This window comes from Mytilus galloprovincialis, chromosome 12 (genome assembly GCF_965363235.1).
Source record: "Mytilus galloprovincialis chromosome 12, xbMytGall1.hap1.1, whole genome shotgun sequence".
Taxonomy (NCBI): Eukaryota; Metazoa; Mollusca; class Bivalvia; order Mytilida; family Mytilidae; genus Mytilus; species Mytilus galloprovincialis.
Genome location: NC_134849.1, coordinates 36,614,313 through 36,635,043, shown reverse-complemented (window position 1 = coordinate 36,635,043; position 20,731 = coordinate 36,614,313). Strand labels below are relative to the sequence as shown.

At 33.0% G+C, this 20,731-nt stretch overlaps 1 protein-coding gene across 5 annotated transcripts in view; it reads right to left on the bottom strand.

The window, feature by feature from the left end:
- Window positions 1–14,863: 14,863 nt before the first annotated feature.
- The window catches only part of LOC143055705 (cholecystokinin receptor type A-like), a 54,409-nt gene continuing 48,541 nt past the window's right edge, over window positions 14,864–20,731 (bottom strand). For 4 of the 5 annotated variants that reach the window (XM_076228870.1, XM_076228868.1, XM_076228869.1 and 1 more), the window contains exon 2: window positions 14,864–16,265. In XM_076228870.1, coding sequence (XP_076084985.1) covers window positions 15,020–16,195 — 1,176 coding nt within the window. In that variant the 5' untranslated portion in view covers window positions 16,196–16,265 and the 3' untranslated portion in view covers window positions 14,864–15,019. Of the gene's footprint in view, window positions 16,266–19,895; window positions 19,982–20,731 lie in introns of those variants that run through there. The other variant, XM_076228866.1, reaches the window with a different exon arrangement.

Here is a 20,731-nt window from a genome sequence, read left to right as displayed (position 1 = left end):
TTCCCTTTAATAATAAAGATATCATTCAATTATCTACCAGTATTACTAGTATCAACCTTTTGTATCTGATGTTGTTTTCATGGGTATTTGATGATTTTAGTCATACATATAATCCATAACAATACAGAAACAGGTCCGCAATATGTGGTGCACAGTTAGTACCCATTGGAATTTCGGAAAGACTAAACAGTTTCAAGTCGAGAGGAAAACAGACGAATGTTGCATCGTATCAATTATTCACAGAAATTATTTTCATAAAATTAACCTAAAGATTATAATCCTAAAAGTATTTTACTCTCATTCCCGGATATGATCTCTATGAAATTACCTGCAATTTTTTACTAGTAATATTTTCCCCCAATTTTACCATTGAAATTTTTTTTCTTTTATAAAAGTTTAAGTATCATTATTGAATTTCATTTCCTCCATAATACAAATACTTGCATTTGTAAAAAGTGTGTACGGAACTCTTAAGTTTACTTAAAACTTATTTTTTCCCATCTTCGATACAGGAAATTAAATGATGAATTGATAGCGAATTTGATGCATTATTCGTCAAAACAAGGAAAATAGAACTAAAATTATCATCGTCAATAAATTTCTTGAATTAGTGTATGCTCTTGAAAGCCCATATTTGGACCGATCAAAATTTGCTGTAAGTGAATGAAAACGTACTTTATCTATCAACAATCTTCAACTTGTTAGTCATAAAAGACACACCCTTATTCATATTCATGAGTTTGGGGCAAATGTGCGAAGCCTTTGAGGTTTTAGATTGCATCCAGTATTAACATTCAAATAGCACATACATAAAACATTTATGTAAAATGAGATGGGGTAATCGTCAGCAAACGAGCAACTCACTAATAGATTACAAAAACATGTGTATAAAGATCAACACCCAAAATTAAATAGAAACAAAATAGCATATGCATTTCGAACTCTTGGCATTGCACAATGTCATGTTTTTCTCTGACTATTAATGACGTCTTCACACTAAATCTATAGGATGTTTAATGGATTGATAATTTAGTCTTAGATGCATGATGTTTTTATAAGTTATTCAGTAACTGCGAGTACTCTCAGATCTGTATTTTTGTTGTTGGGATGTACAAGTACCCGGCCACGTGCACTTGTATTTGTAGTATTTGTATTTTTATCCATCTGATGAAATAAGCCTTTTTCAACTGATTTCTATAGTTCGTTCTTATGTTGTACTGTTAAACCACTGTCCCAGATTAGGGCGAGTGTTGGAATCCCGCTAACATATTTAACCCCGCCACATTCTGTATGTATTTGCCTGTTCCAAGTCAGGAGCCTGTAAATTAGTGGTTGTCGTTTGTCGTTTGTTTATGTGTTACATATTTGTTTTTCGTTCATTTTTTTGTACATAAATTAGGCCATTATAGTTTTCTCGACATGTATGAATTGTTTTACGTTGTCATTTCGGGGCCTTACATACAAAAACTAGCTGACTATGCAGTATGGGCTTTGCCAATTGTGTATGGTGATCTATAGTTGTTATAACTTATCAGAGAATCATAAAATGGATAAAAATACAAATAATAATAATTATACTACAAATACAAGTGGATGTTGAGTTGTCTTTCTTATCCTTGTTACGCTTTTGAAAATATATCCATTTTTATGCAGTCTTTTTTATGCAGTTATATATATCATAATCATCAATTTTGAGAATCACCTATAACACCCATAGTTAGATGTTTTATGGTACAACTCATAACGTTTTCCATTGATTTCATGAACATTGTCAAATGGAAAAAAATATCACGTCTATGGTACTTCCTTTATAATGTTGGTTCTTGCAAATGAGTCGGCTAGACTGACTATTTGGACTGCCTATTGAAATTAAGATTATAGCACAATTTTGACTGCTGTACCCCAATTTTGTTCACACATCAATGTCAATAGAATTGAATTGTATGCGACTGTCATACAAGTCAGAGGTTTAGGTAGTTATAAAACCAGGGTTAATCCAGCATTTTCTACAAACCAAAATGTCAAAACCAAGTTAGGAATATGACAGTTGTTATCCATTCGTTTGATGTGTTTGAAGTTTTGATTTTTCAATTTGATTAGGAACTTTCCGTTATGAATTTTCCTCGGAGTTCAGTAATTTTGTGACTTTTTTTCCCAGTGCTTCAGTCATTTTCAGAAATTATTTAAAGAGGAAAATAAAAAAAAATCTATAGTTTCATTTCACACCATCCTGGTGAGGTATCATTCTACCTTCCCCTTTTTGTTAAAAAATGATAACACCCTTTAAAAAAAAATACTTAAGATAATTTTCGGTACCACATCTTGATTTTCGTACTTAAGTGTTCTAAAATGTTATGGCTTATTTCCAAAAAGATACATTGTAAAATAATAGAATTATCTCAAAATCGATGTTACAGATTTAAGCTTATTTTGAATATTTATAAAACAGTTGAATAAGCGACATGAACCTATGCTAACTGGCAACTACCAACATTCTGTTTTGATTAAAAGAGGGACGAAAGATACCAGTAGGCGAGTGTAATAAATATTCGAAAAAGACGTCTAGTTAAGGACTTTAATGCACCCACCTAACACACGGCTAATTTTTTTTAAATGAAAGAATAATGATTAAACTTTGATTTTTGCCCGGTCGTCACAAAATCGTACGGTGCAGTTTTTGTAAAATTGACGTTTATTTCAGAAATTAGTTGACAATTATCAAATTACGACATGTTTTTCAAGCAAAGGAAATTAGTCGTATCTCTTCTTTTAGACAGAATAATTAAGTGAATTAGATTCTTAAAATAATGAAAAACAATATTTACAACTGTAAGTCCGCATGCTTTTGCATTCCTTCTAAATATTTGACATTTTGTACGAAAATTTTCATAATCCCGACCTTTTCGGATCTACAATTAAATTTTTATTAAATGTTTTTGCACTCTATCCGTTTAAGATCACACCAAATTACTCATAAGTTATCGTTTTTTCATTCAAGATCAAGACTTTATCTCAACATTTCTTAAAATCACGAATTTCTGTAATTTTATGGTGTTGGGTAAAATCACTATAATTTCCGGAATCCCCTATCTATTTCGTTATCGTTTTTTACTGAATATATTAGTCGATTTCCGTGTACTTAATAGTGCTATTAGGGGACCGTTCAATATTTATCAGATGGATGGGCCGGTGCAAAATGGGGCAGGGCAAGCACTTTTTTTGTGGAAATATTGGATGGGCGAGAACTTTTTTTAATATATATAGTAGATGGGCTAGAACTTATTTTATTTGAAAAAAAAATTGCTTTCAATTTTATCGGTGTGGAGGAAATTCCTTTTGCAGGCACAAAAAACATAAGGGACATGGTCTCAACAATAATTTTCAGTTTAAGCCAAATCCAGATAGTCATCGTTAAATTTTTTTATAACTTTTTCAAATCAACATGGATTTTCATAAAACTCTACAATTATTTCATTTATATATTGATCTTACAGAATACCAGGTTGTTTGGTAGTTTAGTGAATTGCTGTCATTCTATGGATTTAATAAATAGGTTAAAAAAAAGCTAAAATTTTCAGTTTTGGCCAAATACAGATAGTCATCTTTAATTTTTTTCATAACTTTTTCAAATCAACTGGCATTTTCATAAAACTCTACAATTATTTCATTTATATATTGATCTTATAGAATACCAGGTTGTTTGGTAGTTTGGTGAATTGCTGTCATTCTATGGATTTAATAGAAAGGTTAAAAAAGCTAAAATTTTCAGTTTTGACTAAATCCAGATAGTCATCTTTAATTTTTTTCATAACTTTTTCAAATCAACTGGCATTTTCATAAAACTCTACAATTATTTCATTTATATATTGATCTTATAGAATACCAGTTTGTTTGGTAGTCTGGTGTATTGCTGTCATTCTATGGATTTAATAAATAGGTTAACAAAAAGCTAAAATTTTCAGTTTTGGCTAAATCCAGATAGTCATCTTTAATTTTTTTCATCACTTTTTCAAATTAACATGGATTTCTATTAAACTCTATAGTTATTTCATTTATATATTGATCTTACAGAATACCAGGTTGTTTGGTAGTTTGGTGAATTGGTGTCATTCTTATGGATTTAATAAAAAGGTTAAAAAAAGCTTAAATTTTCAGTTTAGGCCAAATCATTGGATAGTCATCTTTAAACTTTTTTATAACTTTTTCAAATCAATTTAGATCTTCATAGAACTCTACAGCTATCTCATTTATATATTAATCTTACAGAATGCCAGGTTGTTTGGTGTTTTACTGTCAAATGTTTGGATTTAATTAATAGGTGAAAAAGGATGCATCAAAGTCAAAAATATGTCTGCCTAAATTGCTTAAAAAGACCATAATTTCTTTTTTGAAAGATTAGATAAAGGGACATTGGTATTTGAACTATATTTAACATGCTGTGTTATTAAGACAATAATTAGTAATTCAGCATATGATAATATTTTTACTAGTCCAAGAGTTATTGTACCTTAGTTTAAATTATTTCCTTAATTTTAAATCAATATTGTATCTGAGGCTGCAAATATAAAATCAAATATATACATGTATATTCATGCTGGTTTTAAAAACAATAAAATGTATGGTTCTGATACACACTTAAATATTTATATATAAATGGAATTAACTAGCACATTTTAAATTTTGTATTTACACCAAAGTCTATTCTTTGATTTCAAGACATAAACCTGCAAACTTTCAAATAGAAAAAGAACTTTAATATTTTTTTTGATTGTTTTAACTTTTGAGGGGCAAGGACTTTTTTTTATAGATTTTTTTAGATGGACGAGGACTTTTTTTCAGAATTTAAAAGGATGGGCATTAACTTTTTTAATAATCAATATTAAGAATGCACCGGCCCATCCATCTGATAAATATTGAACGGTCCCTAGAGTACGATAAATCATATTTAAGCGGTTCTATTTCTATCTTTAACTTCAGTGTAGCTTAAATAGATATAAAATCGTCCGAAATAAAGATCAAATCAAAGTAAAACATAGTTTTTGAGTTCTGTAGAATTCACCCCTTTCTTAATAAGGAATCGTATCGGAAAATTGTAGAAAATCTTCCGAGTCGTGTCCAGTCCAGTTCACAATGAAACCCTTCCTTTGCTAAAAAGCAAAAAAACTATCCATTTATTAACACAGATGCATAGTCTGTCATATATTTACTACATAGAAACAATGTAGTTAAACACTTTTAAAATGAAGATACAGTTGCATTGCCGCAGTGGGAAAACGAAAAGATAAAGTTTACAGAAGACTGGTCGATGAATATGAAAAAAATGAAAACATCCCATTTGAAAATACAAAATATCATAAGAGTTGCTATAAATATTTCAAAAGTAAGCACAACCTATCACCTTCTGTTTTCTCTGTACAAAGACTTTGTACTACATGTACCAATTCTACCGACCAGTAGATCTTCTCATATATCAATGAGGGCAGTAGATCTACAACTCATTCTGATTTGTCTGTTTGTATATTTTGCAAATGTATAAAGCCTATAAGCAAGTTACACAACTTCATAAGGTATCCTCTGAGGAGCAAACTCAATCTGTATTGAGTGTTACTACATATATCTCCTACAATGATCTGATTTACAAAATAACTCATGATAATTTTACTATTAAATCTTTCATACCATCGAGCTTGCATCGCTAAATAGAATCATATTCAAAACAGTGTGGTCCTGGCCATTGATTGACGACCTAAATTATCCCATTGACTGGGACAGATTAAGTGAACGTTTGTCGGTAACGACCATTGATCACTTCTTACATATTATAGAATTTAAACTGTAAGGGTCACCATAGGTTCTTAACGCCTTTAATAATAAAATAATTCGAAAAATTATTCAGGAATAACCTTTATGTTTTGATTTATGTTATTGATATAAATCAACACATCGTATTATTCCGGATTAGTTTTTCGAATTACTTTATTTAGGTGTTGAGAACCTTATGTGACCCCACAGATTCAGTGTCTTTAACAAGTACATAGTGAGCAGTGATTGTTACCGACAAACGTTCACCTAATCTGTCCCAGTCAATGGGATAATTTAGGTCGTCAATCAATGGCCAGGACCACACTGTTTTGAATATGATTCTATTTGCTACAAAATTTGAAATTAGAAATTATTGAGCTATTTAGTTTTGAACATAAAACAGCTTTTACTAACATTTCGACGATTAAAGATGACGTGCCTGTACACAAGGAAGTATTCTGGTTAACAACTTTAATTACTTGATCAGTTAACCGGGCTTAATTTCTGCCCGAGGATCGCCGCCGAGAAAACTACACAACATATTATCAGCTTCAACAAAAACTAAAAAACCATGGTCAATTTATAGTTACATGTATACAGCTTCAACAAGGCCAAGGTGCATCCAATATTGTATACAGTAGCTCTATAATTTTGTCTTATGCCGTAATGACGGAAGATTACCCGTTAAAAATGACTGTGATATTCGATCTGAGCAGTAACTGCGAAACTGGTTGCAAGCACTTACTGCAGCTACTTTACGGAAGCAGATATAGGGTAAAGTTGTAATCCAATCAGATGAATATCCATTATCTAAAAACATTTCACTGGATTATTCAATTGAAATTATGCCACCTGCTTTAAAAACATTTTTGTGTTGTCTTTTGGATGATGGCACATCTGCGGCAGTTAATAAAGCGTTCGATATTCCTATTGACAAAGTTCTTAGATGTATGGCTTTAGTAGAATGTATATTATCTATAAATACTTTTTTTACTCTTTTTCATTTAGGTTTATCACTACAAATGCACCGTATTTATGGACACACCTTTGATGACTATTAACAAGTTTGACTGATCAGGAGATTAGAAACAATGAAAATGGGGCATACATTCTACATGGCATTTTTTTTCTGGGGGTTAAAATTTTATCCAAGACAATGTCGACCTAAATACAGAAACAATAAAAGATCTCCGTATGACTTTGGTTGGCTAAAAGGCAACATCGGTCCGGTATGATGTCATCCAACTTTCTACAAGATTTGATCTGTTCACGCATTGGTATAGGTATAGGGGGAGGGTTGAGATTTCCAAAAACATGTTTAACCCCGCCGCAATTTTGCGCCTGTCCCAAGTCAGGAGCATCGTGCCTTTCTTAGTTTTGTATGATTTTTTATTTTAACTTCTTGAGTATATTTCGAAGCTTAGTATGACGTCCATTATCATTTCAAAGGAGTACATTTTTGATTAGGGGCCAGCTGAAGAACGCCTCCGGGTTTGGGAGTTTCTTACTGCATTGACGACCCATTGGTGGTTTTTGGCCGTTGCCTGCTTTTTAGCAGGTTGGTGTCTCTTTGACAAATCCCTCATGTCCATTTCAAATTTTTAATTCAATCTATATATAGTAGATCTTGTGTCCGCTTTGAGCAAAACCTCTGCTGTACTGATATGCCCATGCCAAGGAAGTTGTCTTTGTATGGATATGTTGACCGATAAGAATGATGAGATAACAAGTTAAAATGAAGCTATAATATTCCGATATCGCAATATTCCGACACCTAAATGGTCCAACATCCCATTGGTCCGACGTTTCGATCACGGGATTTTAACATTAGAAAGCCAATATTAGGATAGCCTTGTCCTCCGTTTGAAGCGGTGAAACAAGATAAAAAAAAAGTAATACTTAGTGCCAAAGTAGCCGAACGTCATCACTAGCGTAATTCAAAAAGAGTACAAACTACTTTGTCAAGTGTTGTTTGATTAATTATATATCTCAAGATACACGGCGGCCGACTGAAGTAAAATCAAACACATTTTGACGTACAATGAGTGATCATATTTTCCTTGTGATGTTTTATATTAAAATTGTCAATTTGTTGATATAAATATACCAGTAGCACTTTACTCATTCTAGTTATGTTTGTTAGTACTCTTATCATATCTGATTTAGTGATGTATGAGTTGTTAATGTCTGTGTCTTTTTGGTCTTTTGTGGATAGTTGTCTCATTGGCAATCATACCACATCTTCTTTTTTATAAATCAACATATTGCACTACAATAATAAAAGAAAATCTGCTCTATGGTTGTCTGATCTTGAAGCGGTTGGCAAGCTTTCAAACTAACAGGAGACCATACGCTTCCTCAATTTTAATAAACAGCTCGTCATGGGACTTTTCTAAACAATTAAAAATACGTCATATGTTGTATTTTCCCCTTGCTTCAAATATTTTGTTTCGGATTATTTATATCAAATTTGCAGATATATATATATGTTTGTAAATACGTGCAATCAAATGATATGGAGGTATTATATGATTTAGATAATGCAAGGGCGACTATAGATACATTTGTGCGACTTAAAGGTTGATTTTCAAAGACTCCGAGAGAAAACGTTATGTAACATGGCGTTACCGTTAAAATCAACCAAAATTAATTAATATTATGATAGAAATATATTTTCCCAACAGTAATACAGCATTCCTATACAATTGTTTCGTTTTTGCATTTGTTTTGACTCGATTTTACAACTGGAAGTATCCGTGAATTGGAATTGCACCCATGACCTTTGACCTCGATTTAAAAAAAAATGCACCATAATTTCTTTTGACGACCGGGATATTTAGAAAGTACACATTCTTAGCTTTCTAGTGATGTATAATTTAGCCGTGTGTTAGGTAGGTGCATTAAAAATGTAAATTTGGCTGTCATATCACTCGCCTACAGAGGGACATTCACACTCATAAATCGAAAATAAACTGACAACGCCATGGCTAAAAATGAAAAAGACAAACAGACAAACAATAGTACACCTGACATAACATATAAAGAATAAACAACGGCAACATGCATGCAGTGCTGGTTCAATTTTGACTTCATCGAAATACATCAAAGAGATTTTTTTGGAATATGTAAATTCACTGAGTAATATAGATCCTTAAAAACTCAAATTTCAGCAGTATTTGAAGACTTTTTGATTTAGACACTGTGATTGTAACAAATACCGGGATTTTAGTCCAACCTCTATTGCAATTTTAATGAATTGCATTTTTAGATTTTCTACTTCAAAATTTTAACTGTATTTTTTTAAAATTTTCCAGTCAGTTTAATACGGAAGTATTAACTTGTATGTTACCACTTAACTAGAATCATATTCAAAACAGTGTGGTCCTGGCCATTGATTGACGACCTAAATTATCCCATTGACTGGGACAGATTAGGTGAACGTTTGTCGGTAACAATCACTGCTCACTATGTACTTGTTAAAGACACTGAATCTGTAGGGTCACATAAGTTTCTCAACACCTAAATAAAGTAATTCGAAAAACTAATCCGGAATAATACGATGTGTTGATTTATATCAATAACATAAATCAAAACATAAAGGTTATTCCTGAATAATTTTTCGAATTATTTTATTATTAAAGGCGTTAAGAACCTATGGTGACCCCACAGTTGAAATTCTATAATTATATAAGTAAGAAGTGAGCAATGGTCGTTACCGACAAACGTTCACTTAATCTGTCCCAGTCAATGGGATAATTTAGGTCGTCAATCAATGGCCAGGACCACACTGTTTTGAATATGATTCTATATACAAGTTCTACTAAAGACTTTGATGGAGAAATAAGATAAAAAGGTTATTCACGGAACATGCGGAAATACAAGGTGTTTACATTCATATTTGGAAAAAAATGAGACAGCTACTCAACATCTCAAACAAAGAAAGGCGGAAGGATATCAATCTCCGGCGCAGAGATCATATCCGTTCCTTACATGCTCCGCAATACTACACTTAAGGTGGCACGGTAGTATTTGCATTCCAGAATTTAGGTTGCTCTTTTGTGTACCCTACTTAGGTAAATGTATCTAAACAGTGTGATTGGACAAAAAATACAGTATCAACTGAACATACTTTCCCAAACTGAGGGATGAATCAGGTGTAGAAAAATATGAAATAATTTTACATACAGATGAAAATGAATTTTTGAGAATTTTTTTAAATTTTGTATTCACTGCACCATAAAATACCTAAAAGTACTAGTGGCCTTAGGTTGTTAAAAATAGCAAAAAAGTAAACGGTCATGATACATATTCAAATCAATTTCTGAATAGTAAAATGAAAGTGCTTCAGTTAACTGTGAATGTAGAATTTTTTGCAGTGTTAGAAAGTGGTGAAAATTCTAAAAGGCTATCATTATCCCTTATGGGTCAGGAAATACTACCGTGCCACCTTAATATGACCTCAGAGGTCATATTGAGTGTAGTGTTACGTAGTATTGAACGGAACGGATATGTGATCTCTGCGCCGGAGATTGGAAGGATTTCGCACCAATGGATACTCTGAAACTGAATAAAAATGGCCGAAAGTACCACAAGCATAGAGATAAATTTAACTATATCTCAAGAAAAAAAAAATAGAATGTAGATATAAACGGTCTATCAATTCCCCCTCATAGATACCAGGATTATAATTTTGTACACCAAACGCGGGTTTCGTCTGCATAAGACTCATCTTTAGTTTTTCAAATATTCCAAGTTTAATAAACAGTTAGTTTATAATGATTACCATATCAAAGATACTTCATGTCAAAACAGAAGTGCTGACTGCTGGGCTTGTGATAACCTCGTGGGGGGGAGGGGGGTAACTCCATCCCTAATGAAGAGAGAAGGAAGATTTCAGAGGGATACATATACTCATAAATTGAAAACGAACTGACAATGACGTTGTAAAAAACCTAGAAAAGACCAAAGGTAATTAGCTATGTACAAAACAAACTAACTTAAGACTAAGCACCATGACCCCCTCCCCCGGCCCCCGCCCCCCAAAAAATAAAATAATTAATCTTAAATGTTATGGCTTATTTTTTTCTAAAAATATACATATTAAAACAATTAATAATGCGTCTAAGGAAAGAATTGACTCAAAACCACCGTACTGACATATTGTAGCTAATTTTAAATATTAATAACACCGAGTAAGATAAGCAACATTAAGAACAAATACCAACTATCAACATTCTGTTTTCAATTAAGCTATGTTTTGTCTTTCTGTTTAAAAACGTGATTTCATTTTGACTTTGTAATATTCTTCAATGCCTAAATTTTACAAAAAAAATAAGTAAATCTTGTAAGAGAGCAACCATTTGATTTTTATGGGGGGGGGGGGGGGGGGGGGGGGGGCAAGGATGAAAATTTTTGTCCTGCATTTTTTTTTAGTTGTAATCTCTGTCCTGCCTTTTTATTTTTCACTCTATTCGGTCCTGCCTTTTTTTTTATTAGTTTATCCTGACTTTTTTTTACCTTAATTGTCATCCTGCCTTTTTTTTTGCAAAGTGTCTCATCCTGCCTTTTTTTTTACTCAAAACTCCTGTCCTGCCTATTTTTTTTCAAATTTCATCCTAGCCCCCCCCATAAAAATCAAATGGTAGCTCCCTAATTGTGTATCAAATTGCGTTCAACGGTAACATGCAGTGCTGGATCAAGTTTGACTACATGTATATCGAAATACATCAAATAGACTTTTTTGTAATATGTAAATTCACTGAGTGATATAGATTCTTAAAACTCAAATTTCAGCAGTATATTAATTTTTTTCGATTGAGACACTGAGAGTGTAACAAACACAGGGATTTTTGTCCCACCTCTGTTTTTTTTTTTGAAGAATTTCGTCTGTAAATTTTTTGCCTCCAAAACTTTTAACTGTAAAATTTTTCATTTCTAATACGGAAGTATGTTACCACTTAACAATATACAAGTTCTTCTCAAAACTTTGTTGCAGAAATAAAATAAAAAATATAAACGGAAATGCAAGGTGTTAACATGATATTTGAACAAAATGAAATGAGACAGCCACTCAACGCCTCAAATAAAGAAAGGCGGAAGGATAACTCACCAATTAATGTATACTCGGAAACTGAATACCAAAAACATATGGAGTTAAATTTAACTGTATATCGAGAAAAAATAACCATATCAGAATGTAGATATTAATTATCTAGCTGTTCAGACTCATCATACAGAAGAATTTGTACGGTAAACGCGTATTTATCTGTAAAAGACTCACAAATGACGGTCGAATAAAAAAGTCCATATAAAGAACGAAGTTGAAGAGCGTAGATGAACCAAAATTCACGATTTTTTTTCTTCAAATAAAGCTAATACCATCTATTCTTGGTAGGAAATATTCAAAGTTTGGTAAACAGTTACAAAAAGATTAACAACTGTGTACAACACACTACATAGGTAACGAAAGATTAAACAAGATGGAACCCTCTGAAATTGTTCCGACAGGATTCACAGATCATTATTTACATATTGCACCCTTTGTCTTGCTTATGTAAGGGAGCTACCATTTGATTTTTATGGGGGCTAGGATGACAAATTTTGTCCTGCATTTTTTTTAGCTGTAATCTCTGTCCTGCCTTTTTATTTTTCACTATGTTCGGTCCTGCCTTTTTTTTTTTTAGTTTATCCTGACTTTTTTTTTACCTAAATTGTCGTCCTGACTTTTTTTTGCAAGTGTCTCATCCTGCCTTTTTTTTTTACTCAAAACTCCTGTCCTGCCTATTTTTTTTCAAATTTCATCCTAGCCCCCCCCCCCCCCCCCCCCATAAAAATCAAATGGTAGCTCCCTTATGTAAGTAAAAACCTTGTCATAAGTCTAATTCAGCAGGACTTATTTGAGGAAAGAGGGATGGGATTTTGGTTGTACAGTATACTGTCTTTAGTGAAATTATTCAATAATTGATTATCTTTTGACAGTCACGTCGAATAATAGCTGCAACCGGATGTGGAACAAACGATAAAATGAATGCCACTTTGACTGTAATTTCTGATTCGTACTCTCGTCCTTTGTACATAGTCATGTAGCTGCAGTTTGATTTCTTAAAGTTTCGAAACCTCACATAAGGAGAATCGACTCTCTTATTTGCACATCACAACTGGCTTTATCCTTTTGTATGATAGTAGAAATTACATGATGGTTTATGCGAGATTACATCAAATTTCCTTATCTCGCATTTATTCAGCAGTGTCGTATTAAAGATTTTAATATTGAATGTCAAGCCGACATAGCCGACATAGCCGACATAGAACTGGATGTACCTTAAATTGATGAAATAGCTTTTTCCAAAATTTTTCGAAAGTGTAATTTCCGAACATCTCGTTTGATAAGTAATGTTTCCTCTTCGGATGAATCACAGATAATCTCTTTCATGACGAGTTTTCACATTGATGCTTGATTTGCATGATGGGTGCTGCACGCACAACAGAAGAGGCTTACTCTGTCGTAACACCTGATCCTGCTCTGGTCGAAGCTCATGCGATTCTCTCATTTTGTATAATATTTGTTTTTATACGACCGGGAAAAAAATTTGCGGTCGTATATTGGTATCACGTCGTCGTCGTCGTCCGAAAACACTTGGTTTCCGGACAATAACTTTAGTATTAGTGAATAGAAATGAATATGAAATTTAAACACAAGATTTACAACCACAAAAGGAAGGAATTAGGGACAAACAAGAGAAAAAAACAAGGATTTCCTGGTTAATGGACAATTACTTTTAGGTAAAATGTTAAATTTGAATTACCTACCTTACACTGCTTATATTTTTTCAAAAGAGTAATTATGGATGCAAACTCCATTGGAAATTTGAATTGAGATTTCGACCATATCTTGAGGGAAAGAATTGTTGGTTTTTTTTAAAGGAGGGGGGTTCAGTTTTTTCTTTAGACTTCAAATATTAAAGAAAATTTCTTGAAACATTTTTTTTTACCAAAAAAGGTAGGTTGGGGGGGGGGGGGGGGGGATTAAAACATTTTTTGGGAGGTCAATTCTCAACAGCATAGTGTATTGCACAAAAGCCAAAAAAGGGTGTCAACATTTTTTGGGCAGTGGGTGGCTGGTATGGTAGGGGGTCAATTTGCAACAGCATAGTGTGTTGCCCAATAGCAAAAAAAGGGGGTCAACATTTTTTTGGGGGTGGTGGGTGGTATGGTAGGGGGGTCAATTTGCAACAGCATAGTGAATTGCCCCATAGCAAAAAATTGAATATAAATTCAAATCATATAACCAATTGTAAGTTCTTTGACTACAGTTTTTCTGTGTCAGAAACCTATAACGTGTCAAATATTTAATTACAATCCATCGTCCTGAATGTGCATGAAATATTTGCCACTGGACGTTAATCAACCAACAATCAATCAATAATTACAATCCAAATTCAGACCTGTATCAAGCTGGAATATTGTGTCCATTTTGGCCCCCACTATTCAGGGTTGGAACTCTGCGGTCTATACAGATGCGCTGGGTGAAGCAACTTATTTACCTAAATAACAGCAAGGATACTAACCGGCAATTTAACTGGAATATACGATCAACGTCAAAACTATTTTAACACGACAGAGATGGCATGCGCTCTGGTAGGATAAGCATTTCAAGTTTGAGAAATGTGCTTTTTCCGTTTTATATGTTTTCCTTTAAATTGTAATGTTTATTTTGAAAGAAAGGACGTAGTTGATTATGCCCATGTCCCTTGGTTTCTTGTGGATAGTTGGAACGGTCTCCACTGGCGGATCTAGAAATTTTCATAAGTGGTTGCCCACTGACTGCCTACGAGGGGGCCCGATCCAGTCACGCTTCAGTGATTCCATATATAAGCAACCATTGCTCCCCTAAATCCGCCTCTAGTCTCATGTCCAATCATACCAATTTGAAATCTACTGATTTTAATATATGCCTATGATCATGATGATGGAGAGTTGTCTCATTGGCACTCATATCACATCTTCCTATATCTACTAACTAATATATATGTGAACATTATTAACATACATACACTACACATTCTTAAGGTAGCTTTTCAATTCAATTGATATATTTATTTTGACTTATTTTCTTTGTCTTTTCGACTGAGGCTTAACTAGTCCTAAGCTGAAACAAAATGCACACAAAACGATGTTGGCCATTGATAATGTTACGATACATATATTTTAGTTCAACCTACAGTTTCACATTTCCTTGTTTTTTGCACCATTGAAGACTTTCTTTAAATTGGTTTCTGAATTGTTTGCTGACAAAACAGTAGATAAAAGGATTGAGAACACTATTCATAAAATACGACCTAAGACATAGTTGATATGTCGTCATTCCTGAAACTGTCAAAGATTGAACTATTGTCTTCGCCTGGTAGCGAATAATAACTGCAACTGTATGCGGTACAAACGATAAAATAAATGTCACGGTCACTAGAAACATCATGATTGTTGTTTTACTCAATACTTGTCGCCTAATACTACTTCCTCTCGACTGTCGTGATATAGAACGCGCCAATTCAGCACTTTTAGAAGATGACTCGTTTGATGTTTCTCTTCTGAAAATGAAAGAAAACCGGCTTGAAGGTTCCGACGACGAATTTGGAGACGGTGTTTCGTCTGAAAAATCTAAACTGTTTCTCATTTGTGAAATTTCTGTGCTCATGCGCAGACTTCGTCTATGACGTCTTTGTGCTTTACGAATACACACTTCTCGTCCAACAAGTGAGTAAAATATGATGAGCAACATATCTGTTATTGCCTGTCCAACTACTAACACATACACATATATAGTAGGAAAAATCTTGCCATGCATATGATCGGAAATTAAACAGGTTTTGCCATGTTTAAGAGTACGTGTGCCGTAAAGCATACACATTTGCCAAGAAGTAATAATGGCAAATATCAGAGCACTACCCACAAGCTTCTTTGCTATATTTGGTTCTACTAGATGCCCATGGGGCCGACATATCCTTTTGAATCTGTCAATAGCAATTGCTATCAATATAAAAGCAGACGAATTATTAATGACCGAAGAAAAGAAACGAGAAATTTTACAAAGAACAGGATAATCAAAGCTATCGAAATTCACCAGTAGCGCTATTTCTATTGGCATAATAAATGTGCAATGTACAATATCGAGAAACGCTAACGCCATTATAAAAATGCGCGTTGTTGACGGACGGCATTTCACTATGTAAATATAAAGTACCGTTATATTTCCTGGAATTCCAAATATTAGAAGCACAATCATATAAATAAGTGATGGCGTCAGTGAATCCATAAGCACATGGTGATTTATAAATAAAAAATCGTCTTCGTGATAGATACTGGACGTGTTTTCCGGAGATTTTGTAGTAGCCATGTTTGAATTATTCGCAGTATTGTACACAATGAAATTGTCCTTGAAACTTCTTTTCACACTTGAATATCATCTAAAAAGAAAACAAAAGTATAAGTAATATATCCTTCCCCTTACTTGATAGAAATTGAGATTTGTAAAATGAAATTTTGTAAAGTGAAAATGAAGTCATAATATCATGAATTATTTTTTCCCTTTGAATGATAATTATAGATTATCGTTGATCATCTCAACGAGATTGATTTTCTCGCTATTTTACCTATGACTATGACGACGTTGTCAATTTCATGTTAATTTCGTTAGCAACGCCACGTGCATGCTTAGTTTCTAGCGGTAATTTTTCCATCTCAAGCGAGAATTAAGCATGATATGAAAATTATCACAAAAAAAAGATCAAACGAAAAATGCACAAAATAGCGATAAAAAAAATATTCATAGTTATTCTGATAGAACCGTGATAGATATTTGCATTATATCAGTCCCAAAGGAAAAAAAATTTAAACCTCCCTTTGTCAATCGCGCCTTCTTCAAGCGTTTAGGACACTAGCATACACATTTAGTACTTCGTCAATTTATTAAACACAAATACTTTAATCAAGCGCGGATCAAACTATTTTGAAAATGGGGATTTCAACCGACGGAACACCATGAAACGTTCCCATACTTAAAAAAATATAAAAAATAATAAAATATAAAAGTCGAAAAAATGGGGGTTCCAACCCACGAAACACCTTCTCGATCCGCCGAATGTATTAACATGATATAGCAATAAACTTAAACAAGGACAACCGCCAATACACCTACACTGACGATCCGGATGCCAAGAACTATATATTACTGTTTTGGATAATATCCAGCCTTCAACAGTGATTTTTTAATAAGATTTTTTGTTGTTCTTTAACGCGCGTCTTTCTACGCGCGTTATTCAGTGTGCACCAAATTTTTAATGTTATTTCTTCATAGACAGAAAAAAATATTACAGTCATTCCTTAAATAAATTTAAAAGAGGGCTTTCAGGGGCATATATGATTAAAATACGGGTCACGTTCCAGCCGAAAGTGGACACATAATCTGTATATTTGTAATCAAATTGTTTCAGATGTAACATTTAAAATCAAGTTGTACCGTACATTAACCACACAATAAGTGACAGGCATTTATCTGACTTGGAAGAGACTGTTCAAAAGGACGGAAGAGTATTCATTTAACAATGTATTTTTAATTGATATATACGTATTTTTGACAAACAATGCAATCAAAAACCGGAAAAGACCATTTATTTGAATATAATGTCAAGCACATTAACAATAAAATTGAGAATGGAAATGGGGAATGTGTCAAAGAGACAACAACCCAACCATAGGAGAACAGACAACAGCAGAAGGTCACCAACAGGTCTTCAATGCAGCGAACAATTCCCGCACCAGGAGGCATCCTTCAGCTGGCCCCCTAAACAATTATACAAGTTCAATGATTATGAACACCATACTAAACTCCAAATTGTACACAAGAAACTAAAATAAAACAAAAAACAAAAAACAAAAACAAAAACACGAGTCTGTTTTGAAAAAAAAGAGTAATTCTTTGTTTTCCTATTGAATAGGACACTTTCATGACAGGGTTAAAAAAAAATATGATCCAAACTCCCTCAGGCAAAGTAAACCTTAGAAGACGTTTGGTTAAAAAAAATATATCTATATTTTTATATTTATATATATATATATATTCAATTCAATTCAATATTTTATTTAAGTCTTATCTCTCAATAATATATAATACAACATTACATATATTAGGTTCAATTTGGTCGTTTATAATTAGCTGTTCGTGTGTACGTATACATCCTTGGTTTTCCAATATTTGGCTTTTAACGTACCTGACAAAGAAAATAAAAAAAAAAAAAAAAACAATTTTCGGGAGTTAAAACTTTTTAAACAGTATTATTTACAATAAAACTTAGCTTTATTTTCCAATTCTACCATGTGTTTCACTCGTTCGTTCGTTTGTTTCTTCATTCATTCAACTTCATGAATACATGGATACATTCATGATTTTATAAATGGATTCATGAATACATTCATGCATTCATAAATTCCTTCATGAATACATTCATGCTTCATGAATTCATTCATGCACTCATAAGATGAGGTGTTCTGATTATTTTGACTACCAAAACACTGACATAACTGATATGAACAGAATGCAATGATACTAAGTGTATGTATACAATGAAAATGATAACATAAAACTAAAACGGACTTGAAATGAATTCCCTAGCTCTTACGCATGGCTTGCTATTTTGCAGGTACTGAGATAATAATGTTCTATGAAATATCGTGACAAAAATACGCGACTAATTCGTCTTTGACAAATTCCGTGAAAAATGGTTTAATTTAGATGAATACTCTCGTATAGTCTCATGCTATTTCATGAAATCCTAGTCATCATAAAAATGAGAAAATGTGATAGGTTTCCTAATGATAATTGTATACCGAATACTGAAGTACAAAAAAAGGTGCAGATAACACAGAGCAAATTTCGGACAAAAAAAATTATAGATAAACGAACGCGCGATCAAAAAGATAAATGAACACACGTATTACATCAATTATCAATATAAAATCAAGTCATGATAATAAAGAAAAACAAGAATGTGTCCCCAGTACACGGATTCCCCATCCGCACTATCATTTTCTATGTTCAATGGACCGTGAAAATGGGGGGGGGGGGGGGGGAAATCTCTAAATTCTCATTAAAATTAGAATGATCATATTATAAGGAACATGTGTACTAAATTTCAAGTTGATTAGACTTCAACTTCATCAAAAACTACCTTGACCAAAAACTTTAACCTAAAGCGGCACAGACGAACGGACGGGCAGACGAACGGACGAACGGACGAACAAACGGACGCACAGACCAGAAAACATAATGCCCATAAATGGGGCATACAAATAATTACAGTCATGCTTTTCTTGTGGTTCTCATGTTCCTGGAAAGCAATTAATAATATCTTTTTCAAATTACATATGAAGTTGAGTTTGTGACAACAGCATCATAATGTAGAATCAAATACCAGCTACAAGTTATAAATATATATGCATAAGGATTTCTAGAATATCTCCAAAATTTTATGGTGTATGAATTCCGTCTATAAGATAAGCACGTTGTTTTTGTAACAAAGTTGAATCTGTAAATAGATAAAGTAAGTGGCATGAGTGCCAATGAGACAACTCTCCATCCAAGTCATAATTTGTAAAAGTAATCCATTATAGGTCAAAGTACGGTCTTCAACTCGGCGCTTTGGCTCACACCGAAACAGCAAGCTATGAAGGGCCCTAAACAATTACAAGTGTAAAACTATTCAAACGGAAAAACCAACGGTCTTATCTATACAAAAAACGAGAAACGAGAAACACTTATGAACCACATCAGCAAACGACAACTATTAAACATCACATTGCTGACTTAGGACATGTGCAAACAATTGCAGTGGGTTTAAATGTTTTGATGGTACCAAACCTTCACTCTTATCTAAAACAATAGTGTGACATTAAAATATAGAAAGACACACTATAAAATATCAATTGAAAAGTCTTAACTCAAATGAAAGACGTATCACACTTCTTCACCTGTAATGTCCAATGTTGTCTACAGAGTTACGTTGCATATACATATGGCTGTTAATGATATCGTCACCTACCTTAATACATCGATTCTTTTCCTATTGCATTTTTTTCTATTTAATAAAAGACAACATCAGTGTATAAAAATGAAACCCCAGTAAACAATTATAATATACAAGGAAGGAAACAGACCAACTGATAAACACGCACACAACAAACAGATAGTAATCATACATGTATCAATTATTAGTTAGTATTTCCTGTTATATATATAGTAAAACATAATGTTAAAAAGTAAAGTAGATATTGTACATTGTTTACTTTGTTTCCTCATAAAAGCAAAAGTCCTACAACTAGTCCTGAATCTGCTTGGGTCTAGATTTTGTAATACTTGAACTAATGACGTTAAACAATAACTACTTTTTTCATTTTTGCTTCAGACAAAGGAGCAGGAACGGAAAAACTAATACAAGTGAACAAAAAACGTCTTTCCGTTAATACAGAGTTGTTTAGAGTTTTCCCTGTGAAATATTAATGTCCCAAGCTAGATAGGGTAATGGCAAGGAATTAGAACCAATTTTAAGATACTAAAAGATTTATTAAATGTAAGGAGGAGCATGCCTAAGGTGCAAACTTCTAGAAGAAAATCAAGTGAAATGATATGACCCGAAAAGTTAAACTGCTATTTGTATTGAAAACGTCGTCTATGCATGGCAAATCAAGATTATATGTATAGTTTTGAAGAAACAAATACACATAAATCATATGAGCTTAAAGGTCAAAATAAAGAAATCACCCTTTCAATAAGATACACATTATATTTTGTTTATTCGGGTTCATTCATGTGTAAAATCCTGAAAGTCTACGACAAAGGATACAAATTATGTCCCGGACACTAAAATTTCATCAAAAG